The 24,969-nt window shown below is 46.4% G+C and overlaps 1 protein-coding gene across 4 annotated transcripts; it reads right to left on the bottom strand.

The window, feature by feature from the left end:
* Positions 1-330: 330 nt before the first annotated feature.
* SYNC (syncoilin, intermediate filament protein) lies at positions 331-17,548 on the bottom strand. 4 transcript variants are annotated; one of them, XM_073792630.1, is made up of 5 exons: positions 16,930-17,534; positions 16,538-16,594; positions 10,691-11,834; positions 2,946-3,070; positions 331-1,332 (listed from the first exon to the last, which is right to left on the bottom strand). In XM_073792630.1, the coding sequence occupies exons 1-5, from the start codon at positions 16,980-16,982 to the stop codon at positions 1,272-1,274; spliced, it is 1,440 nt and encodes a 479-aa protein (XP_073648731.1). In that variant the 5' UTR covers positions 16,983-17,534; the 3' UTR covers positions 331-1,271. The 4 variants fall into 4 exon arrangements, with proteins under 4 accessions (XP_073648731.1, XP_033694576.1, XP_033694569.1 ...); XM_033838685.2 differs by lacking the exon at positions 16,538-16,594 and having other exon boundaries at positions 331-2,755; positions 2,938-3,070; positions 16,930-17,548; XM_033838678.2 differs by lacking the exon at positions 16,538-16,594 and having other exon boundaries at positions 16,930-17,530.
* Between the last annotated feature and the right edge of the window lie 7,421 nt (positions 17,549-24,969).

Here is a 24,969-nt window from a genome sequence, read left to right as displayed (position 1 = left end):
CTATCTCTGGAGAACTACATGAACTTTCAAGAATGTCAGAGGCAGTGTGGCAGAGAGAATTTAAGGCAAAATTTAAATTTGGAAAAGGTGTTTGACCTTTTCTCATAGAGAGGTTGAATCTCCCCAGTATTTTTTTCACTGGGGCCTGTACTTAGAGGTTAGAAAAATAGGCTCTTGAAAGCCAAGTGCCATAACCAGGTAAAATGCCGGGTTCTTCAACCACCCAATTTAACGGAGTAGATCACTCTGACCCAGAATCATTTTCATGAGGTGAAAAATCAAACTCATCTTTGGGGAAATCTGGATTGGTTCTTTATTCTAAGTCAGTAGTTCTTTTTTTTTTTTTTTTTGCGGTATGCGGGCCTCTCACTGTTGTGGCCTCTCCCATTGCGGAGCACAGGCTCCGGACGCACAGGCTCAGCGGCCATGGCTCACTGGCCCAGCCGCTCCGCGGCACATGGGATCTTCCCGGACCGGGGCACGAACCCGTGTCCCCTGCATCGGCAGGCGGACTCTCAACCACTGCGCCACCAGGGAAGCCCAGTAGTTCTTTTAGAGTATAGTGAAAATTACCATGACACAAGAGTAAATCTACATGAATCAGCACAGACTTAAAGAAAAGTAAACTTTGTAAAGGAATTCAATTAAAGTCTAACATTCATGGCACAAAAGAATTCAAATTGTAAACCCATGTACAGTTGACCCTTGAACAACGTGGGTTTGAACTGCATAGGTCCACTTACAACATACTTTTCAATAGTAAATACCACAGTACTATACCTGCAGTGGTTGGTTGAGTCCGTGGATGTGGAGGAACCTCGGATACCGAGGGCCAACTAAGTTATGTGCAGATTAACCGCCACATTGTTCAGGGGTCAACTTGAATATAAGGAAAATCGTCTGCCTTTTTGACTCCACCTGTGTTCCTGAAAAACTTTTGGGTCAACAGAAGGTAAGATACATTCTTCACAATACAGCAAGGTGTGTCCATACATTCTTCCTTTACTTTGTGCGTGTGGAAGGTTGTTGATGGGTGACAGGAGACTTATTTTTCCATTTCTCAGTGCATCGAAATCAGTACCAGCAGCCTATGAAATAGAATCCAGCTAAGAGTTGACTGATAGTATTCTGCCTCCAGCCAGCCCTATGATCTTTTTAAACAGGTCAGCCAGTATTTGTAACTTTCCCAGAGTGAACTGCTTGCCAAATCCCTGGCACTCCCTTCTCTGTTTAGAAAAAAGTATGTCCAAAGGGTACTCAGTGATCCTTTGCTAAGAAGTTTTTTTTGTTGGTTCTTGGTTACAGATTCGGCCATATGTTTCTAAACAGCCCCTGTAAGGTTGAGAGAAAAAAGGATAAGTTTAAACTTTCTGCAACTTGAAATAATACAGTATAAAGTTTTTGTGGGGGTTTTTTGCTTGTTTTTTGGGGGTTTTTTGTTTGGGTGCGCTGCATGGCTTGTGGGATCTTAGTTCCCTGACCAGGGATTGAACCTGTGCCCACAGCAGTGAAAGCGCTGAGTCCTAACTGGACCACTAGGAAATTCCCAGTATAAAGTTTTTAATAATGAATTTCTGAAGCTTAGTGCAGGCCATATTGAGGAGAGATTGCTAGAGTGTGTTTTGCATCTAATCAAGGATGATTTTGGGAGGGGCTAGCTAAAAAGTTTTTCTGCCCACGTTAACTTTACACACAGGTATTACAAGGCCTGAAATTCTGTAATTTCGATTCTTTGGATTAATCATTGTCTTTTCCATGTACTTTTCATCTTATCCACACAAAGGTGTTTAGCAGATCATTTTCTTCGGTTACAAGGTTCTAGTAATCTCCCAAACAATGGGCATAGTCAGTTATTCCTGGATGAAACATGGTAAAAGAAAATCCTAGTATGGGAGTTCCCTGATGGTCTAGTGGTTAGGATTCAGCGCTTTTGCTGCTGTCGCCCGAGGTTCAATCCCTGATGGGGGAACTGCAAGCCATGCAGGCTGGCCAAAGGAAAAAAAAATCCTAGTAATTTAGGAAAAGCATCAGTAATAATAGTTATTTGTGAATTTGTATACAAAATGTAGGATTAACTAGGAAATTAATAAAAATTTATGGATATTTATCTAGTATCCAACTTGATCTTTTTTAATCCTTAGTTTCTTTATCCAAGAGAATCTAGCACTTTATAAAGAATGTGAGGACATATTGGTATGTAAAGAACTTAATGGATAGGTGTGTTGCTTGTTTCACAAATTAAGCAATAATCATGTCCCTTAGTCTACAAACAACACCCTCTTCAGCTTTGTAAATGACTGTTAACAGATTAATTTAGCCTTCTTGGCCTCCTTAGTCATAGTTTGAATTAGGTACCCTAACTGCCTTCTCTGCTATTCTAAGGAAACTTTATGAATAGCATATGGGGTCACGTAGGGTGAGGAAAGTAAGAATGCACAGAGCCTAGATGTTTTATCCTGTTCTGGATTTCCTGATGATAATCAGGACATATTTTAAGTCCTACTAGAAATTGAAACATTCCAAATGAAGCCTGAATGCTTGAACCAGGCAACCTGGAAGTATGTGTTATCCCTAAATGACTGACTTGTCATTAGACACACAATCTTTTTTTAAGGCACTAGTCTTGTTAGGTTAGGAAAGCAGCAACAATGCAGACACTGCTCTTATAACCTACAAGGATCACCTTGCGGCTGTGTCTGGATTCCACTTGCCTCAGAAGTGGGAGCATTAGCCTGTTCCAGGCTCTTGGGTAGCATAGGCGTTTAAAAAAAAAGAGCCATTTTCCATCTGTTCACGGATGAGCATAATTTGAAAAATTTCCCCCAGTTTTCTTTTTTTTTTTTTGCTTTTCACTGTCAAGAGAAATTTCTCCTGAGCAACATCTGCCCTCCCCACCATTCCCTCAGCCTTTGTTAGTTGAGATTTGGGTAGCAGCAAAAACTGACTTGTATGTTGCGAGCTCTTCAGCAAGGCTGATCTTTAGCTGCTCCATCTCTTTGTTCTTCTGTTGCTGGAGTTGCACCCCGCTTCTTAGCTGCCTCTGTTGTTCTTCCATTTCCTCCAGCTGTTCCTGCGTGAGGACCAAGAACATTTCTAATGCACCAAACAACAAAAACCTGACATTGTCCGTAATAGTATATTTCCTTACACATTGTTTAATCTCCATAGCAGTATTGAGGTTGAGAAATAGATTCAGAGAATTCGTGTTTTGACAGTGATACTGTTTTTGACAGTGATACTGTTCTGAAAGGAGTCTTGTCTGTTAACCACAGCTTACATCTTAAAATCCTGCAAAGGGTGGACAGATTTTCAGAGGGACTTTTTTGTTTCCCAATTTTAAGAAGTGTCAGGGGCTTCCCTGGAGGCGCAGTGGTTGAGAATATGCCTGCCCTGGTCCGGGAAGATCCCACTTGCCACGGAGCAACTAAGCCTGTGCGCCACAACTACTGAGCCTGCACTCTAGAGCCCGTGAGCCACAACTACTGAGCCCGTGTGCCACAACTACTGAGCCTGTGCACCTAGAACCCGTGCTCCGCAACAAGAGAAGCCACCACAATAAGCCTGCACACCGCAATGAAGAGTAGCCCCCACTCTCTGCAACTAGAGAAAGCCAGCAACGAAGACCCAACGCAGCCAAAAATAAGTTAAAAAAGTGTCGGGGAGGATTTTGATTATCTAGTGGTGAACTAAGAATTTTATAGACCCCTTGCTCTATGTACAAGTTTGTTTCCGTTAATAATCAGTAGTCTTTATAATGCCCAACAACTTCAGCAATTTAAGTTGAAAGAAACCAAGTCTTTGTGTAAGCAATTATTCTTTTTTTTTTTTTTAAATCACTACATTTATTTTTTTTTTTTGCGGTACGCGGGCTTCTCACTGTTGCGGCCTCTCCCATTGCAGAGCACAGGCTCCAGATGCACAGGCTCAGCGGCCATGGCTCACGGGCCCAGCCACTCCGTGGCCTGTGGGATCTTCCCGGACCGGGGCACGAACCAGCGTCCCCTGCATCGGCAGGCGGACTCAACCACTGCGCCACCAGGGAAGCCCTAAGCAATTATTCTTGAATATTATATTTGAATCTCCTTGAAGTCAGAGATATCTTTACTTAGTACTTGCCACAACATGGCATGCAGGTAGATGCTTTATTAGTGAGGGTATCAGAGTTGTTAATTTCCTATATCCTTTGCTTATTACATCAGGACAATTCGTTCTAAAGTTGGAAGATGAAGGCGCTATGCCCTGGAGGCCCTCAGGGGTCTTCAGATAACTATTTCCCATTCTGCCAAAACCAGGCGGGATGCATTCTGTAAATTGTGTCTGCCTAGGATTAATGCCTGACGAATGAAGATGTCAGCAAATCAGTCTGTGCCTTGGTTGCTAGCTGACATGGATCCTCAGGATCCATGGGGTAGCTGGGAAGGGAAGAGAGCGTTGAAATTGGAAGGCACATCTTTAAGGAGCAATGACTTTACCTCAGATTTTGAAGAATAATACAATGGGAATCCGGTTTAGGTGCATACTGTCATTAGAAGGATCTAAATAATTTGTTCACTGAGTCACCCTTAATATACTTGTGGCCTGTCAATCTGCAGTGTTTTGATACTCTGGCTGAATCTCAACTTTCATCAACATTGTCAAAGGTCTTTTTTTTAGTGCCTAGCCATGCTTTGATACCACACAGAGATGTAGCCTTACAATCTAAGAGCATGTTATCTAAAGAAAAGCATCTGCATACCTCTGTGCCCCAGTTTCCCAAGCCTCACCATCTAGCAAACCTGTTGTTTGCTGGATATACAAAAGACCTGCTTGTGAAGGCTGTCTGCACCATCACTGATAAGCTCTTGACAAGGAGAAACTGTCACAGAATGAAGGAAGTATTGTACAGTGACAGAAATTAAGGACAATCTCCATTCTTAATCCTGTGTAGCACCACTGGGTTAACTTTAAAAACTGCTTTATTGGGACTTCCCTGGCGGTCCAGGGGTTAAGACTCCATGCTTCCACTGCAGGGGGCACGGGTTCGATCCCTGGTTGGGGAGCTAAGATCCCACATGCCGCATGGCGTGACCAAAAAAAAAACTTAAAACAACAAAACAAAACAAACCTGCTTTATCATCTCAATCTTTCATAGGCTTTCCATTTTCTTTAGTCTGGCATTCAGACTCCTGCTAGTTGGACCCTTACTTCTAACTAGAACCTCCATTATTCCTGTAGTCTGCGCTGTCCAGTATGGAAGTCACTAGCCACATGTGGCTATTGAGTACTTGAAATATGGCTAGTCTGAACGGCGATGTGCTGTGAGTGTAAGATACATAGCAGATTTCTAAGACTTGACACCAAATATATATATATGTGTGTGTGTATATATATATATATATATCAAATTTTAATGTTGATTACATATTATAGTGGTAATATTTTTGCTATGCTGGGTTAAATGTATTATTTTCACCTGTTTCTTAATTTTTTTTTAATGTGGCTACTAGAATTTTTTTTCTTTTTTTGGCCACGCTGTGTGGCATGTGGGATCTTAGTTCCTCAGCCAGAGATTGAACCCACGCCCCCTGCATTGGAAACGCAGAGGCTTAACCACTGGACCGCTAGGGAAGTTCCCCTAGAAATTTTTAAATGACATCTGTGGCTTGCATGATACTTCTGTTGGAGAGTGCTGCTCTAGTCTGACCAAGTCAGATTTCTGTGCCTTTACTCCTGCCATTTCTGTCACCTAGATAGCATCTGTTCCCTTATATTGAATTTTTTTTTTATTCATGTCTAACTCCCAACCAGATTGTAGGTTCCTGGTTCTTAGTATGTCCGGCACCCTACACATAATGCTTATTGAGGTGAAGCATGCAGATAGTAAGCATATTCCATCTTTTGGCATTAGAAGTCTACCAATTTCAAGCTAAAAACTTTGAGATCATTCTCAGCAAATTCCTCACCCTGCCCACTGCAACCAGTCACCAAATGCTACCCATTTAACTTCACATCTCTCCTCTAAGTGGTGTTTCCAGGCTCTTTCAATCTACCCTCCACACTGCCACTTAGAGTACGTAACTACGTGGCAGGCACCATTAGCAGCACTTTACAGATATTAACTAGTTCATTCCTTGCAACAGCCCTATTAATCCCATTTTACATGTGAGGAAGCTGAACCACAGAGGTTAAGTCATTTCTCCAAAGTTTCCCAGTTAGTAAGTGGTAGAGCCAGGATTTGCCACTGACTTACAGCTCATACTCTTAATTGCTTTATTGCCTTCATATAGATAGATATAAAAGTAGACATAGATGATAGATGATTGATAGATGATAGATAATAGATAGATGATAGATGAAAGATAGATGATAGATAATAGATGATAGGTAGATGATAGATGAAAGATAGATGATAGATAGATAGATTGATAGATGATAGGTAGACAAATGATAGGTGATAGGTAGATAGATGATAGATAAATAGATGAAAGATAGATGATAGGTAGATAATAGATAGATAGATAATAGATAGGCTCTTAAATGGTCTTCAAACTGTTTTCCAGGAAACCACAGGAGGAGGCCATGCTGGAGTGACCTTGTCACTCTTTAGTTAGAAAGTAGCTCTACTTTTACTTGTTTTACATGTTGGCATTCCATATAAAATTGTTTTGGGGAAAGGGTCTGTGGCTTTGAAGAAAACCTTTTTAGGAAAACCACTGACCTAAAGAATACATAAAGCCGGGCTTCCCTGGTGGCGCAGTGGTTGAGAGTCGGCCTGCCAATGCAGGGGACATGGGTTCGTGCCCCGGTCCAGGAAAATCCCACATGCCGCGGAGCGGCTGGGCCTGTGAGCCATGGCCGCTGAGCCTGCGCGTCCGGAGCCTGTGCTCCGCAACGGGAGAGGCCACAACAGTGAGAGGCCCGCGTACCGCAAAAAAAAAGAATACATAAAGCCCTTTGCAATCTGGTCCCAATCTACCTCTCCAGCCTCATCTCTCTATTTCTCACATTCCTTATGTTCCAGCCACACTGAGCTTCTCACTTCCCATAACAACGTCTGTGTTTTCATGCTTTTGTATAAGCTGTTCCCTCTGCCTAGAATACCCTTCCCTTGTCTACACAGTGAATTCATTCTTTAAGGCTCAGCTCAAACACCCTGTAGTAGTTGAGTGTGGACTTGAACTAGATGGCACAGGGTTACATCCTTCCTTCATCACTTCCTAGCTGTGTAACCCTGGACAGATGACTTCTCTGACTCACCTGTTTTCTTGTTTTTCAAATGGTGACAGCAGTTATACCTATCTCAGATGTAAGAATTAAATGAATTATTACATGTAAAGAACTTCACGTACATGCTAGCTATTGTTAATCCTCTAATGAAATTTCCCCCTTTTCTCCCCAGGTGTAATTATACCTGCTTCAGTACAATGCTTTATTCCTACAACTATTACATTGTCTATCACACTGAAGCATATTAATTATTTCATTGATTCTAAAACTCACACTTTAACATCTTACTTTGATCAGGATGCATCTTACAATCAAGTGTATTAGATTTTATGAAATTTTATCTTGCATCCTTCCTGGACTATAAACTTTTATTTCTTCTTTTCTTTTTCTGTTTAATTTTTATTTTTTGTATTTTTTGTTCATTTTATTTATTATTATTATTATATTTTAATTGGACTATCAACTTTTTGAGGACAGGGGCTGCCCCCCACCTCCACCCTACACCACAGCGTCTCATCCCTTGCCAGCACATAGCTCATTGCCTGGCCCATAGAAAATAGGCACTTAGAAGATACTTGTCAAATGAATGGATGATGGTGATGAAAGAGGCAAAGTTTATAGTCATAAGAGTGAAGCGTACCCTTGAAAAGTAATCAGATGCCATACATGGCCTTTGGCAAACAGTTTAGGAAGAAGCCATTTCAGAAAGAAGAATTGGGACTTCCCTGGTGGCGCAGTGGTTAAGAATCCGCCTGCCAATGCAGGAGATACGGGTTTGAGCCCTGGTCCGGGAAGGTCCCACATGCCGCAGAGCAACTAAGCCTGTGCGCCACAACTACTGAGCCTGCGCTCTAGAGCCCGCGAGCCACAACTACTGAAGCCCACGTGTGTGTGCTCCACAACAAGAGAAGCCACTGCAGTGAGAAGTCCGTGCACTGCTACGAAGAGTAGCCTGTGCTCGCCGCAACTAGAGGAAGCCCGCGCACAGCAACGAAGACCCAACGCGGCCTAAAATAAATAAATTTTTAAAAAAGAAAAGAGAGAAGAATTAGCTCTTTCATACCTTTATTCCTACTTTAATTATGGTATGGCGATAGGAGACACCCATCAAGATTGTTTTCTATAGAATGATCTTTGGAAAGGTGCACAGATCATCAAATCTGAAACAAATCCAGTACAGTGACGAAAATCACTGGGGAAAAAGTTCTACAACTCTAGCACTATGTCAGAAAATTCTAATCCTGAGGATTCCTTACTTAGAGCACCACCATCCTAGTTAGTCTTGCCTGAAATCTAAGCATCCTCTTTGACTTCTCACCTCTCTGCCCCACTCATTCTGTAGCCAAGTTTATTCTACATTTGTTCTTGTATCCTTCCCCTTCCTTTTATTCCTGCTACCATTGTTTCCTTTTACCAATAGTAGCTTCCTAATTAGTCTCCTTGCCTTTGGGTCTCTAGCCCATTTTACACACTGCCACCAATACTGTTTCTAAAAGGAGAGCAACGATCATGTTAATCCCTTGATTAAATACCTTTATGGGGGCTTCCCTGGTGGCGCAGTGGTTAAGAATCCGCCTGCCAATGCAGGGGACACGGGTTCAAGCCCTGGTCCGGGAAGATCCCACATGCGGCGGATCAACTAAGCCCTTGTGCCACAACTACTGAGCCTGTGTGCCACAACTACTGAAGCTTGCGTGCCTAGAGCCCACGCTCTGCAACAAGAGAAGCCACCACAATGAAAAGCCTGCACACCGCAACAAAGAGTAGCCCCTGCTCAACACAACTAGAGAAAGCCCACGCACAGCAACGAAGACCCAACACAGCCAAAAATAAATTTTAATGAATAAATAATAAAATAAAAAGAAGCTCTTAAAAATAAAAAAACCTTTATGGATGCAACTGACCACTGAATAAAGTCCAAACTCCCTAGTTTGGATTTCAAAATCCAATGTGATCTGCCCCGATTTACCTTTACAGGTTCAACTCACCTCTCAGTTTTTCACCTTTCACATGCAGCCAAGTTACAAATTATATTTTAGATCTATTAGATTAAATAAAATATATTAAAATTACCTTCACCTATTTCTTTTTTTATGTGGTTATTAGAAAATTTCAAATTATATATGTGGCTTGCGTTATATTTCTGTTGGACAGCACTGCTCTAGATCTTACCTATACTTCAACACTTAGCTCAAATAACATTGTCTTCCGTTATGGGTTCTCTGATTTAATCCACGACTATTATCCCATAGCATTCTTATTTGTACCTCTCTTAAATCACGTTACTTCCTACCCTGGGTTACAATTGTTAATGTAACATTTGATTGAGTGTAAGCTGTTAAGGTTAGTATTTATTTATGCAAGGATAATTAGTGCCCTTTCACTAGATTGTGACCCAGTAAAAAAGCAGTGCAGTGAAGGCGGCGGGCAGTGTTGGGTGAGTGAGGGGAGTGCATATATGTATAGTTTGAAAACGTTCAATATTATGACCAAAAAAACCCCACCGTTTTCATAATACAACTACAGAAAGCTTGATAAAATCTTCAGTGAAGTAAATGCAGCCATTTTCAACAGAGGACATGTTCCCTTAAGGATACGTCAAAATCTCTGGCAGGGCATAAGATTAAGTTCATCCAAAAAAGGGGGGTTCCAAAAAAAAGTACTGCTCTGAAAAGCACCACACTGTGGTCTTCTCATGGTACCCAGCAGCTCTTAAGTCAGCGCTTAACTGATGCATACTCTGAGCCTGGTGGCAGAGATAAGTAAAACATACTCCCTACCTTCCGAAAGCTCACAGTCTGTGGGGGAGAGAGACTTGTTTATGCACTTAGTGTTCATCTCCCACTCTGTTCTAAAAGGGATTAGAACTGGCTCACGATCAGAAATAGCTTGAATACAAGTGAAATGGTGACAAATGCACAAAAAAGGAAAACGAGGAATTGAGATTTATAGATTTCATCCCAGTTTTTTAAGACTGGAAAAACTTCAAGGCAGAGATCAGATAGGTGGGGCTTGAGGGTGAATATGGGAGAGGGGAGAGAATGAATACTACCTAGCCTCATTCCCTCCTGCTCTATATAAACCCAAGTGTGATTCACTTAGAATTGGAAACTTGTGCTGTGGAAAGAGCACTGAAATATTTGGGGGTGGTCAGACTAGAGTTCAAATTACTCCAACTCACTGGGCCTCAGTTTCCTCATCTATGAAAAATGATAATAGTTGACTTGGAGGATTAATGAAGATCAAGTGAGATAATTGGTGTAAAAGTGCTGTGTAAATTAAGAGTGCAAGATAACTTTCAGCCCTAGCACAGGCCTGAATGAATGAAATGCAAAATGGCATAAAGAAGTGAGTGAATGGCCCAAGGAACAAATTGTTCTTCCTACATATGCTAGTATCCTTCAGCCCAAAGACATTTGGCCCCGATCCCCTTTTCCTCCCCAGGCTAAAAGACTGTACTTCCTTTCATGCCAAGTGGGCCTACCCTGTACTGCTGCACATCCTCGTCTCGTTTTTGCCTCACAAGGGTGGTCTGGTCCTCCAGATTCCTGTTTTGCAGCTGGAGCTGAAGGGCCTCTGCTTGCAGGGGTCGCAGAGCCTCCTTCATCTCCTGGATCTCGGCCTGGGTTTTCTGCAGAGCTCTGGCCGCAGCTTCTTTCTTCTCTAGGAGCCGCAGCAGCTGAGGCTCATACTCCTGCTCCAGGCCCTGGCGGCTCTCCGCCATGAGGTTCTCGAACTGGGCAGAGAGCTGCCGGCTCTCCTGGAGAAAGTGCCCATCCCTCTGGCTTGGAGGTGCTTCTAGTTGTTGCCGTAACTGCTCCTTTTGCTTCTGATAGGCATCCCGAAGCTGGGCTAATTCCTCCGAGAGCTGGGCTGCCTGGGCGGTCAGCACTTCCCGGAACTCGGCAAACTGGGCCACGTCCTGCCGGCGGCACTCCAGCTGATATTGGTAGGACACACATTCCTTCGTCACCTTGAACAGCTTCTGCTTGACCAGTCGGATCTCCTCCCTCAGCCCATCCCTCTCCAGCTCTGCCTGGGCGTGAAGTTTGTAGGCAGCCAGGATGTCGTGGTGGACCCGTTGCACCTCCTGCAGGGCTGGTTCCCGGAGCAACACAAGCTCATGGATGAGCTGATCCCTCTCCTCTTCCAGCTGGGCCACGGCTTGGACACACTGCTGGAAACGCCCCTCCAGCAATTCCAGGTCCTCTGTGCTCAGGCTCCCCTCTGTGCTGGGACTTGGCCCAGCTCTGAGGCTCTCCTCGGGGTTAGGTTTCTCCTCGCTCGGGACAGTCTTTCCCCCATAAACCATCTGCTCTGGGCTTGTAGTCTTCCCCGGCTTCACGGGCTCTTCCACATATAGCATCTCCTCTGGCTTTCCTGGCTCCTCCACATACAGGGCCTCATCAGGCGTCCTGGTCTCCTCAATATGCAGCGTCTCCTCAGGCTTCTCGGTCTCTTCCACACACATAGCCACATCAAAGTCACCTGTGTCCCCCGGGTAGAGAATATCCTCTAAGTTCAAGGTCCCTTCCAAAGACAGAGTAACTTCTGGGTTCCAGGTCCCCACCTCATACGGGGATTCAGAGTTCTCCTCTTGCAGAGAAGTGGCCTCTGCTCTTGTGTTCCTGCAAGAGAAATGACAAGGTGAGAGGGCAGCCACAGTCCTGGGATGGTTTGTGACTGGAGCCAGTAGGACACAGGCCTAATTTATATCAAATTCTCACATCTCAGAGAGCACATGTCTGCCCCTTCCCTCCATTGATGCACCCCGACACAGCCCATTGCTTAGATCTGACACCATCCCCATGATGTCAGTGTCGAGTCTCTGCTTACATACCTTCAAGGACTGGAAACTCACACCTGAGCTACTATATGTTCCACCGTCATAAGAAAATTCTAGTGTTGAGGTAAAACCTTCCCTGCAATTTTTCCCTGGGTTTGATTCTTCTTTCTAGAATCAGACAAATCTAATTTCTCTTCCATGTAAGTTCTTTGAACACTTAAAGAGAACTGATTTATCCTTCAATTATTCCATGCATGCCAAGGTTTCCAGTACCCACCTCATTTGGGTCACTTCTTTCTGACAGGCTCCAAGTTGACAGGCTCGCTATCCCTTGGGGATGGGTATAGGAAGCAATACCCAGGTGTACTCTGAGCAGTGATTCTCTGGACACTATACTCCTATTGTTGCAGTCAAGACACCCTTAGCATATAGGGCAGCTCCATCATATTCTGGATAAATGCTGAGTTTGACTAAAATCCTGAAGACTTTTTCACACCAAGTGCTTTTAAACCACATCTCTTGTTCCTATAAAACTTCATCTTGTTGGAATTGGCCCATCCTTCTAGCCTGTCAATGCTCTTGAATTCAGATTCTGTGATTCTAACAGATGAGCCCCTTAACCCAGCTGCCCATTGCCTGCTAGCTTACTCAGTTCCTGTGGAGGAATGCTCTCCTGCTGCTTTGGCCCTCAAGTGGCTTTGGTCTTTCCTGTTTCAAATGCATCTTACCTGCCTTGGATCTCTGAGCAATTCTTTGAAAATATAAAATACCATGGAAATAATAATAAATTATACTTTTAAAGGTCTTATATACACCAGGCCCTGTTCTAAATGTTTTACATATATCGATTCATTTAATCCTCATAACAATTCTATGAGGTGGTTACATTTATTATTCCCATTTTACAGATCAGGAAATGGAGGTCAAAGAGATTAAGTAATTTGCTCAAGGAAACTCAGATACTCAGAGTGCACCACTTACAAAACAGACTAAATTTGAGTGTAGCTTTCAATAAACTTTTCTTTTTTAAGATATAAAGTATAAATGAAAAGCCTCACATATCAAACAAAGAATTTGATTTGTCTTGAAAAGGCTTACTTGTGTCCAGGTTTTCAGCTCTATTTCTCAGCTCCAAGTTCCTAATAAAGACTACTTTTATTCTAAATCGTCTTCTCAGTCCTCCTCTCTACACCCCAGGAATCCCTGGCTTCCCTTTTGTATCTCCTGATGGCCCTCTGGAAACCACAAAAGTGTGTCTTCACCAGGCCCCAAACATCACTGGCCTCATTCAACCCCAGCACCTGCACCAAAACCTAAAACTTAATGACAACTCAACAATCACCTAGTCCATTCACTTCACTTTACCAGAGATGGAGTGCTTTTTTTGTTTTGTATAAATGCATGTATTTATTTATTTTTGGCTGAGTTGGGTCTTTGTTGCTGGGCGCGGGCTTTCTCTAGTTGCGGCAAGTGTGGGCTACTCTTCGCTGCGGTACATGGGCTTCTCATTGCGGTGGCTTCTCTTGTTGCGGAGCACGGGCTCTAGGTGTGCAGCCTTCAGTAGTTGTGGCTCGCAGGCTCTAGAGCACAGGCTCAGTAGTTGTGGCGCACAGGCTTAGTTGCTCCGCGGCATGTGGGATCTTCCCGGACCAGGGCTCAAACCCGTGTCCCCTGCATTGGCAGGCAGATTCTTAACCACTGTGCCACCAGGGAAGCCCTGGAGTGCTTTTTTAGATATCTTCATCTGATGTTACTTGGCACCTCAAACTCAACTTCCACCAAATTATCCTTCTCCCTGAGCTTGTTACACCTGTATTTTCCAGCTCAGAGAAATATATCACCATACACCAGGCTGATGAGACAAGCAGTCTTTTTTTTGTTTTTTAATTGGAGTACAGTTGATTTACAATGTTGTGTTAGTTTCTGCTGTACAGCAAAGTGAATCAGTTATACATATACATGTATCCACTCTAATCTTCTAGATTCTTTTCCCATATAGGTCATTACAGAGTATTGAGTAGAGTTCCCTGTGCTGTGCAGTAAGTCCTTATTAGTTATCTATTGTATATATAGTACTGTGTATACGTCAATCCCAATCTCCCAATTTATCTCTTCCTCCCCTTTCCCCCCGGTAACCATAAGTTTGTGTTTTACATCTGTGACTCTATTTCTGTTTTGTAAATAAGTTCATTTGTACCATTTTTTAAAATATTTATTTCTTTCTTCTTATTATTTATTTTGGCTGTGCTGGGTCTTAGCTGCAGCAATGTGGGATCTTTAGTTGTGGCATGCAGATTTCTTAGTTGCAGCATGCATGTGGGATCTAGTTCCCTGACCAGGGATCAAACCCAGGTCCCCTGTATTGGGAGCGTGGAGTCTTACCCACTGGACCACCAGGGAAGTCCCTGTACCTTTTTTTTTTTTTTTAGATTCCACATATAAGTGATATTATATGATATTTGTCTTTCTCTGTCTGACTTAACTTCACTCAGTATGACAGTCTCTAGGTCCATCCATTTTGCTGCAAATGGCATTATTTCATTCTTTTTTACGGCTGAGTAATATTCCATTATATATATGTACCACATCTTCTTTATCCATCCCTCTGTTGATAGACAAGTGGTCTTTAAACAGCCAACTCACTAAGAACTGACGTTTCTATCTCAGAAAGTCTCCAGTCTCTATCTCCCTCTTCACCCCATTGCCAGGACCCTCGTCCAAGTCATCATCCCTCACCCGCACTTTCGTACCAGCCTTCCCATAAGCCTTCTTCCTTCTCATCCCAGTCTGTTCTTGACAGTGCTGCAGCTTGCTATAATATAAAGCAAACTATCTTGCTCCTCTTCACCATATATAGCCAACTGCTTAGCATAGACTTAAGGCCCTTAAAGATGTGACCTCAACATACCTCTTCAGCCTCATCTCACATTACTACCCATAGCCCACCCAATGCTTGACAACCCGTAACATGCGTTAACTTTTCTACCTCCTACTCCTACCCCACAATGTCTAAAGGGTCCAGCTGAGAAAATACAGTTCATTGTATATCACCTGACTAGAGAACAGTCCTACACTACCTGGAAAAGTAGAGTTCCTAATGCCAGGAAGGATGCACCTGCTCAGCTAGCCAGACCCACCCGGATCCTCAACAGAGTCCCTGCTTTGCCAGCAGACGGCCCTCACATCATGCTCCAGCTGAGTACTCCACCCTGGAATAACGTAATTGTGTTCAAGGAAGTATTCTAAGCGTTTCCCATAAATACTCATTTATCTGATGCTCATCCATTATCCCCACTTTATAGATTAGGAAACCAAAGCACAGAGTAAAGAACTCACTCAAAGTTCTACAACTCGTACGTGGTGGAGCCTGGCGAAGGCTGGCAGTCTGGCTCCAGAGCCGGAGCTCCTTTTTACCACTCTCGTCTTAGAACAGGCATAAGATCTGAAAGAGGTAAAACAACTACGGCAGGTACAGAGCTCGGCCCTAGCATTCAAAATATATTTATATCTATTTACCTAACAAATTTCTACTCATCCTTCAAAGCCTGCTCAAACTCCACCTCCTCTGTTAAGCATTTCCCAGACAACTCCCATTCTTGTGTTCTCAAGGCACTTTGTAGGCAGCTCATCTTTGAACTAAGTGCTTTGTGTTACAGAAGAGCATGTATCTGTCTCCCCTGATGGTCCATTTCCTAACAACAAGTACAGTTATTCTCTCTATATCCCAGGGTGGGGCTCTGTAGAAGGTAGGCAGGCAGCAACCAACTGAGCTCCAGGGAGGAAACTTGCCCAAGGTCGAGTGGCAAAGCTGGAAGTAGATTCCAGGTCTCCTGACTTGCAGGCAGTGCTGTTACCACACACCACTCAGTCACCCCATCCACAGTGCCAGGCCTCTGCTAGGTGCTGCCCTCACACTGCTGTCTCTCTCTAAGGAGCTGGGGAAAAGTAGATTATGGGAGGCCTAGGGGCAAAGGGGCCAGCTTAACTGAGGCCCCTGACCTCAGGTTTCCTTGGGCTCCAAGCAGCCTCCCTCTCTGCCACTTTGTCCCTGTCCCTAGAGGATTCCATCAGCTCCCAACCCATCAGGGATGTGACTGGGAGTGTTTGTGATACTGTGCAGGCATGAGTTGGTGTGTGACTCTGTGTGTACCCCTATGTGTGTACAGGTGAGTGCACATGTAAAACAAGGCTCAGCTTTGTGCCCTTGGTGACAGGGGAGGGGTGTCAGGTATGTGTGTGTTTGCACCTCTACCTCTTGGTACAAGAGGAAGTCCAGGGCTACAGGCTGACCTGGGGCAGAAATGCTCCCTACTCGCCCCAAATCCTTCAGCCACAGGTCCCTTCCCCGCTAACCAGTGGTGGAGCTGACCGTTGAATGTTGGAGAGGGCCTCCCCTCCAGGGCCCCTGCCAACCAAGGCCCTCTTGCTGGTCTGGGACAGTAGATTCTACCCCCAACCCCGCCCCGTCTAACACCACCCCAAGCCCCAGACGAGAGAGAACCAGCTGCTTGAACACTCTCAACTCCAAGCTGGCAGCCGCCCAACCTTGCGCGAAGTCTCTTCCACACGGCAAATTCAGCAACTGGAGGCCTCCATCTCCAGCTGCATTTGGGGTGAGCAACGAAAGAAAACGGGTAGCGTCTTTGGCCACTGGGGGCCGAATGGCATCTCACGGTTGGTGCCCGCTAGTGTGAAGCGGTTAATCCTCGCACCGCCCGTGGGAGGGGGAGGGGTAATTATAAAAAGTCCCAGACAACCGGAGATGCCAGGCCGGGACGAGACGCCCCGATCTCCCTTCGCGGGTGGCTCCGCCCCGTGCCCCACCCAGGCTGGACCCCCGCCCCCGCCCGGCGAAAGGCGCTCGCGGTGGGTGGGGATCCGTCCGGCACCCCTTCCCCAGGGGGCGGCGACGCGGCCCCGGGACGGTCCTTTCCTACCTCGCGGCCTCGGCGGCGCCGTCCCCGCCGCGCCGGGGCTCCGGGCTGGCCATGGCTGCGCGACCCGGGCTGGGCGGCCGCGGTATTAATAGCTGGCCCCCCGGGCAGCCCGCGCCCGTCCGCCGCACTGCCAGCTGCAGCCGACACCGGATCCCGCCGGCCCCGGGCCGGGCGCGCCCACTTGGCCCAGGCTCCCGCCGCGGGAGGAGGGAGCGGGCCGCTAGGCCCGGGGGCGGGGAGATGCCGCCCCTCCCGCCACCAGCGGAGGGTGTGGGGGGAGGTATGGGGAGGGGGTCGGCGTCTCCAAAACCAATCCCCTTGAGGTCTTCCCGAACCTTCTTTCTCTCCACCCTTCCCTTCCGAGGGTCCCGGTTTGGGCGGGGCGGGGGGGCAGTGGAGGAAGGTGGCTCCGCAGCCTCAGGAGAGCGCTTGCCCCGCCAGACCGGCCCGGGAGGGGGTCAGGGTGTGGGGTTGGGGACCTCGAGGGACCCCGCACCTTGCCCGCCGCCCGCAGGAGTTCGGGGGTGTCAGCCGCCGCCCGGCGCCCTGCGATGCCCCCTCGCCTGAGCGCTGTGCCCCGCAGCTGTCGCCGAGGGCTGGCGGAGGAGGGGGTAACACTACACCCCGTACGTTTGCGGACAGTCCGGAGCCTGGGGAAGGGCGGTGGGAGGACTGCGTGGGAGGGTTTAAGCCTCTAAGTTTCAGTCCATATTTAACACCGCTTTCCGCCCTCACGCTGCGAGGTTTCCAGGGGTCTCTCCGCTTGCTCCACCTGTCACCCCCCACCCGCCCTGCTTCTGCCCACTCCAAGGCGTGCCCCCTCCCCCAAGTCCTTAGGCCACCAGTGTCAGGATCAAACTCAACACTGAAGGCTGTCTCCCTAAGCGAGGAGCTGCCAGGCCCCTTCCCAGACCTGGGCCTCGGGCATTCTCCCTTCTGATGCCTTTTTTCCACTTAGCCCCTGTCTGGGGGAGGTCTTTGACTCAATCGCAGAAGAATGCTGTTCACTGTAACCATCAGAGGGGCTGGATGTGTTTAATCAGAGAGGCCTTGAGTAAAGGGGTGGTCGGGGCGGGGGGTCGGCCGTGCGGAACGCTTGTGGGCTGTGCGTTGTGATCTGTGTGCCCACTGCCAGCTGTGTGAACACCACGTGGTTGTGTGTGTGCTCTGTGGAGCGGGAGGCTGTGTGATGGTGTGTCAACGTGTGACTCTGTGATGACCGTGGAGTACCTGTCCGTGTGGATGTACCCCACACGGATATGTGACTGTATAATCATGGGGGAGCGATTGTGTGTGTGGTGATTGTGCTGGTGGTGGAGTGTCTGTGTGGCCGGCTGTTGTGACTGTGTTGTGGGGCGTGTGTATAGTTGTGTGCGTGATTGTGTAGTTACAGGAGACTGGGGACTGAAGTGTGTGGGAGGGAGGGCTCATAAGCAGCTGTGTGGAGTGTCTTCTGTGTGTCACTGGGGCCTGAGTATGTCGTCCTTAATCCAAGTTTCTGAGTGTGCTGCCTTTGGCGTATATTTATATCTCTCTGTGTAGTGCAAGGGGGTGGGAGATTAACACCCAGGGCAGCCAAATATACCCTTGTAAGGTATGCACGAGAAAAAGTCGAGTTTTGGAGGCTGCTGGTCATTTTCTGACTTACCTCTAAAATATCCCAGGGGAGGAGGTTGGCAAAGCCTCCGGGGCTGGTCCTTTGACAGCCACTGCCAGTCAGAGGGGAGCCAAGGGAGCAAGGGCAGGGCCTGCCAGCAGCACTATTTGCTGTGGTGCTAGGCAACAGGCAGCAAGGGTGGCATTAAGAAGGGCTGTCCCTTCCCCTCCAACCCTCAGCCCAGGACCTGGCCCCGGGCCGCCCCCAAGACTGATTCCTTAACCGCTCTTAAACTCCCCCTAAGCCCTTCTTTAGGCTGAGACACTGAATCCCCCAGGGTCCCAGAAGCACCTACGGTCCTTTGTTTTTGCTGTTCCCTCTCCCTAGAACACCCTTCCAGCTCTTCATGTCCTCTCTTCTTCAGGTCTCAGCTTACATGTGATGTCCTCAGAAAGACCTTCCCTGACGTGCTCCTCTCCCACATAAATATCCATCCTTTTACTGTTTGTCTCATCATCTTGTTTATTTTCTGTACAGCACTTACTGCAATCTTTAATAATACTGTACATTTTCCATTCCTTCCTTTTCTGCTTCCCCCACTAGAATGGAAACCCCATGAAGGCAGGAACTTTGTGTGTCTTGTTCACTTCTGTGTCCCCAGGGCCCAGCACAGGGCCTGGCATATAGTAGGATCTCAAAAAGTTGTTGAATGAATGAAGGAAAGGAGTATGGTCCTCCCTAGGCCAATTTAGGCAACATTTGATGCCTGCTGTGTGCCTGGCCTGGGCCACTCGTCACCAAGGAACCCCTTTGTACTCAGGGAAACAGACATACACATGTGCCCAGGCTGTGTACACCAAGGCAGAGGGAGGTGGGTGAGGCCACAGGACTCCGTTCACTTGGCAAACATGGGCACTTGGCCTGCGCTGGGTCCTGTGTCAGAGCAAATGGCCTTCTTTGGCCCAGGGCCCTGCCTGCAAAGAGCTCACAGTGTAGAGGATGCTAGAACTGTCCCCTGGGGCGACAAACCCCTGCAGAGAATAATGCTAAATCACTGAGCTGAGTGATGGGCTAGGCACTGAGAACCAAGGAAGCCAAGAATGGGAGAGATTAACTCCAGGACTGGGGACAACCTCACGGACGGACGAAGTAACGTGGGCCTGGAAGAGGAGAAAGGGCGTTCCGGCGTCAGGCACAGACTGCTTGGAGAGACAAGCACAGCCACTCTGTCTCTCAGCCCCTCCACAAAGCCGAGTCCACGAAGAGAGGAGAAGCCCCTGGGCTGGCTACTCTTTGCCTACCCTTCATTCTCTGTGCTTCTCTGCCCTGCCCTGTGTCCTGGGGCTGACTACCACTGACAGTCTCACCTGGGCTCCCTTGCCTTACGGTTTCAGGTAAAGTTTGGCCAGTAGGAGACATTGCCAGGAGATCAGAGGGAAGGAGGAGAGTGAGATCAGGATATTTATAATACTGTGATTTTGACAGTTACTATGTTCCCCCACTGAAAGGCACAGCTCCCGTTGGGTGGCCTGCAACCCCAGGGCACGACTCCTGCCAGGTTCCTTAACAAGGCTCCCTCCCTTGCCCCTTCAGGCACTGGGGCTAGTGACTCTATCCCACTGTTGTGAGCCCCAGGGTGCTTCACCATTCCTGCCAACGCCTCTGTAAATAGTTCCTTCATTAAACCCTCTTCTGGCAAATGCTTTGAGTTTTCTCCCCTGCTTCCTGCTAAGACCAATAAGGTAAGAACTAAACTTAGGGAAGATGAGTCTTTGGCAGAGAATTTGGGGAGACCCTCTTTCTAAATCACCACCCAAAACCAGAATCAGAAAATGTTGTGAACTACTACAAAGCTACAATAATCAAAACAGCATGGTATTGGCATAAAAACAGACACATAGATCAATGGAACAGAATAGAGAGCCCAGAAATAAACCCACATGCTTATGGTCAATTAATTTATGACAAAGAAGGCAAGAATATACAATGGAGAAAGGACAATCTCTTCAATAAGTACTGCTGGGAAAACTGGACAGCTACATGTAAAAGAATGAAATTAGGGCTTCGCTTGTGGCACAGTGGTTGAGAATATGTCTGCCAATGCAGGGGACATGGGTTCGAGCCCTGATCCAGGAAGATCCCACATGCTGCAGAGCAGCTAAGCCTGTGTGCCACAACTACTGAGCCCGTGCACCTAGAGCCTGTGCTCCGCAACAAGAGAAGCCACCGCAATGAGAAGCCTGCGCACCACAACAAAGAGTGGCTCCTGCTTGCCGCAACTAGAGAAAAGCCCGCGCGCAGCAATGAAGACCCAATGCAGCCAAAAATAAATAAATAAATCTATTTAAAAAAATAAAAATTAAAAAAGAATGAAATTAGAACATTTTCTCATACCATATACAAAAATAAACCCAAAATTGGGACTTCCCTGGTGGTCCAGTGGTAAAGAATCTGCCCTCTAATGCAGGGGACATGGGTTCAATCCCTGGTCAGGGAACTAAGATCCCACATGCTGAGGGGCAACTAAGCCCACGTGCTGCAAACTACAGAGCTCACGTGCTCTGGAGCCCCCACAACACAGCTAGAGAGAAGCCCGCGCACCGCAATGAAAGATCCCGCGCGCCTCAACAAAGATCCCTCGTGCTGCAACTAAGACCCGATGCAGCCAAAAAAAAAAAAAAAAGCTCAAAATGGATTAAAGACCTAAATGTAAGACTGGAGGGGCTTCCCTGGTGGCACAGTGCTTAAGAATCTGCCTGCCAATGCAGGGGACACGGGTTCGAGCCCTGGTCTGGGAAGATCCTACATGCCGCAGAGCAGCTAAGCCCATGCGCCACAACTACTGAAGCCCGTGCGCCTGGAGCCTGTGTTCTGCAACAAGAGAAGCCACCGCAGTGAGAAGCCCTCAGCAACTAGAGAAAGCCCGTGCACAGCCACGGAAGATCCAACACAGCCAAAAAATAAATAAATAAATAAAACAAAGCTATTAAAAATTTTTTTTAAAATAAAAGACTGGAGGTCATGAAACTCCTAGAGGAAAACATAGACAGAACACTATTTTACATAAATCATAGCAATATTTTCTTGGATCTGTCTTCTAAAGCAAAGGAAATAAAAGCAAAAATAAACAAATGGGACCTAGTTAGACTTCAAAGCTTTTGCACAGCAAAGGAAACTATCAATAAAACAGAAGGACAACCAGCTGAATTGGAGAAACTATTTGCTAATGATATGACCAATAAGGAGTCAATATCCAAAATATGTAAACAGCTCATACAACTCAACATCAAAAAAACAAACAATCTGATTTTAAAAATGGGCAGAAGACCTAAATAGACACTTTTCCAGGGAAGACATACAGATGGCCAACAGGCACATGAAGAGCTACTAAACATCATAAATCATCAGAGAAGTGCAAATTAAAACCACAATGAGGGCTTCCCTGGTGGCGCAGTGGTTGAGAGTCTGCCTGCCGATGCAGGGGACATGGGCTCGTGCCCTAGTCCAGGAAGATCCCACATGCCGCGGAGCGGCTGGGCCCGTGAGCCATGGCCGCTGAGCCTGCACGTCCAGAGCCTGTGCTCCGCAACGGGAGAGGCCACAACAGTGAGAGCCCCGTGTACCGCAAAACAAAACAAAAATAAAAACAAAAACAAAAAAACCACAATGAGATATCACTTCACACCTGTCAGAATGGCTATCAGCAAAAAGACCACAAGTAGCTCTTTCCCATCTTGCAAGATGGCAGATAAAAGAGCTGAGAAGCCAGATACTAAGGAGAAAAAACCTGAAGCCAAGAAGGCTGATGCTGGTGGCAAAGTTAAAAAACTTAAGAAGGTTAAGAAGGGGAAGCCCCACTGCAGCCAAAACACTGTCCTGATGAGAGGAATTGGCAGATATTGCCAATCGGCTATGTATTCCCAAAAGACCTTGTACCAGAGGAAGTATTCAGCAGCTAAATCCAAGGTTGAAAAGAAAAAGAAGGTGACGGTTCTTGCTACTGTCGCAAAAAAAGCTGGTGGTGACAAGAATGGTGGTACTGGGGCTTCCCTGGTGGTGCAGTGGTTGAGAGTCCGCCTGCCGATGCAGGGGACACGGGTTCATGCCCCAATCTGGGAAGATCCCACATGCTGCGGAGCGGCTGGGCCCGTGAGCCATGGCCGCTGAGCCTGCGCGTCCGAAGCCTGTGCTCCGCAACCAGAGAGGCCACAACAGTGAGAGGCCCGCGTAACGCCAAAAAAAAAAAAAAAAAGAACCTAATTAAGTAACTGGTCCATTAAAAAGAAAAGACCACAAGTAACAAATGTTGGTGGATGTAGAAAGAAGGAAACCCTCAGGGAATTCCCTGGCAGTCCAGTGGTTAGGACTCCGCACTTTCACTGTTGAGGGCCTGGGGAACTAGGATCCCACAAGCCACTTGGCGTGGCCAAAAAATAAAAAATTAATTAATTAATTAATTAAAATAAAAAAGAAGGGGACTTCCCTGGTGGTCCAGTGGTTAAGAATCCGCCTTCCAAAGCAGGGGACACGGGTTCAATCCCTGGTCGGGGAACTAAGATCCCACGTGCCGCGGAGCAACTAAGCCCGTGCACCACAACTACAGAAAAGCCCGCGTGCTTCAACGAAGAGCCCCTGCGCCGCAACTAAGACCCAATGCAGCCAAAAAAAATAATAAATTAAATAAAATAAAATGTAACATGTATTAAGAAAAAAAAAAGGGACCCCTCGTACCCTGTGGGTGGGAATGTAAATTGGTGCAGCCACTGTGCAAAATGGTAAGGAAGTGTCTCAAAAAACTAAAAATACAACTACCATATGACCCAGCAATTCCACTCCTGGTTATATATCAAAAAAAAAAAAAAAATACATGCACCCTAATGTTCATAGCAGCATTATTTATGATTGCCAAGATATGGAATCACCAGATGAATGGGTAAAGAAGATGTGGTATATATATATGATGGAATATTACTCAGCCATAAAAAAAATTAAATTCTGCCCTTTGCAACAACATGGATGGACTTGGAGGGTATTATGCTAAGTGAAATAAGTCAGACAGATAAGGACAAATACTATATGATATCACTTATATGTGTAATCTAAAAATTAAAACAAACTAGTGAATATAACAAAAAGGAAACAGACTCAGAGATATAGAGAACAAACTAGTAGTTACCAGTGGGAAGAGAGAATGGGGAAGGGGCAAGATAGGGGTAAGGGATTAAGAGGTACAAACTACTGTGTATAAAATAAATAAGTTACAAGGATATATTGTACAACACAGGGAATATAGCCAATATTTTAAAACAACTATAAAAGGAGTATAAGCTTTAAAAACTGTGAATCACTATGTTGGACACCTGTAACTTAATATTGTACATCAACTATATCTCAATTTTTTAAAAAATTATTTATTTATTTTTTTTGGCTGTGTTGGGTCTTCGTTTCTGTGCGAGGGCTTTCTCTAGTTGCGGCAAGCCAGGGCCACCCTTCATCGCGGTGCACGGGCCTCTCACTATCGCAGCCTCTCGTTGCAGAGCACAGGCTCCAGACGCGCAGGCTCAGCGGCCATGGTTCACGGCCTAGTTGCTCCGCGGCATGTGGGATCTTCCTGGACCAGGGCTCCAACCCGTGTCCCCTGCATTGGCAGGCGGACTCTCAACCACTGTGCCACCACGGAAGCCCAACTGTATCTCAATTTTAAAAAGATTTTTTAAGAAACCATTTTCTACTAAAAAAAAAAAGTTGCAAACAGATTAAAATCCCATTTTAGGTGAACAGTGACCTCCTGGCCACCACTCCAAGCAGGGTCCCAACCCAAGAGGTCCCTCTTAGCTCACCTTACTCGGGCTTAGGCCTCTAGTTACCCTGACCAAGAGAACGGGTCAGGGAGGGGCTAAGAGTGTGGGGAGGACTGGGGGGATAACTGGCAGAGGGATGAGCTGGGAAGTAGAGAGGCTCCAGAGGGCAGCAGGGAGGGGAGCCTTGGCAACTGTCTCCACCAGACCCCAGAGCACACCCTACATAAGCTTGGGAAGGCAACCCTGAACCTCGGTTCCCTGCCTGTGAAATAGGCGACTAATACCGTCTTCACAGGACTGTCATGAAAAGTAATTAAACATGAGGCTCAGCACAGGAGTAATTGGAAGTGAACTTGCTTCTTGGAAGCTCAGAGTAGCACATTCCCCATTATTACTGGTGCAGGAGGAGGCCATTCTGCTGAGTTTCTTTTGCATGCCAAGAGCTCCAGCAGACCAACTAGACATGGGGAGGTGGATGGTGAAAGATGCCCTAGCCGGGCCCTCCAGCCCACTGCTTCAAGGGAGCCTGGTACAAATCCAAGCTTTGGAGGCAGCAGACCCGAGCCTAACACCTGCCTCTGCACTTACTGTGTAACCTTAGGAAAAATCACTCTTATCTCACAGAGATTGTTTTCTTGTCTA

The sequence above is a fragment of the Tursiops truncatus genome, chromosome 1 (genome assembly GCF_011762595.2).
Source record: "Tursiops truncatus isolate mTurTru1 chromosome 1, mTurTru1.mat.Y, whole genome shotgun sequence".
NCBI classification, from domain to species: domain Eukaryota; kingdom Metazoa; phylum Chordata; class Mammalia; order Artiodactyla; family Delphinidae; genus Tursiops; species Tursiops truncatus.
The sequence above is the reverse complement of the archived record's forward strand: the minus strand, read 5'-3'. Positions and strand labels throughout refer to the sequence as shown.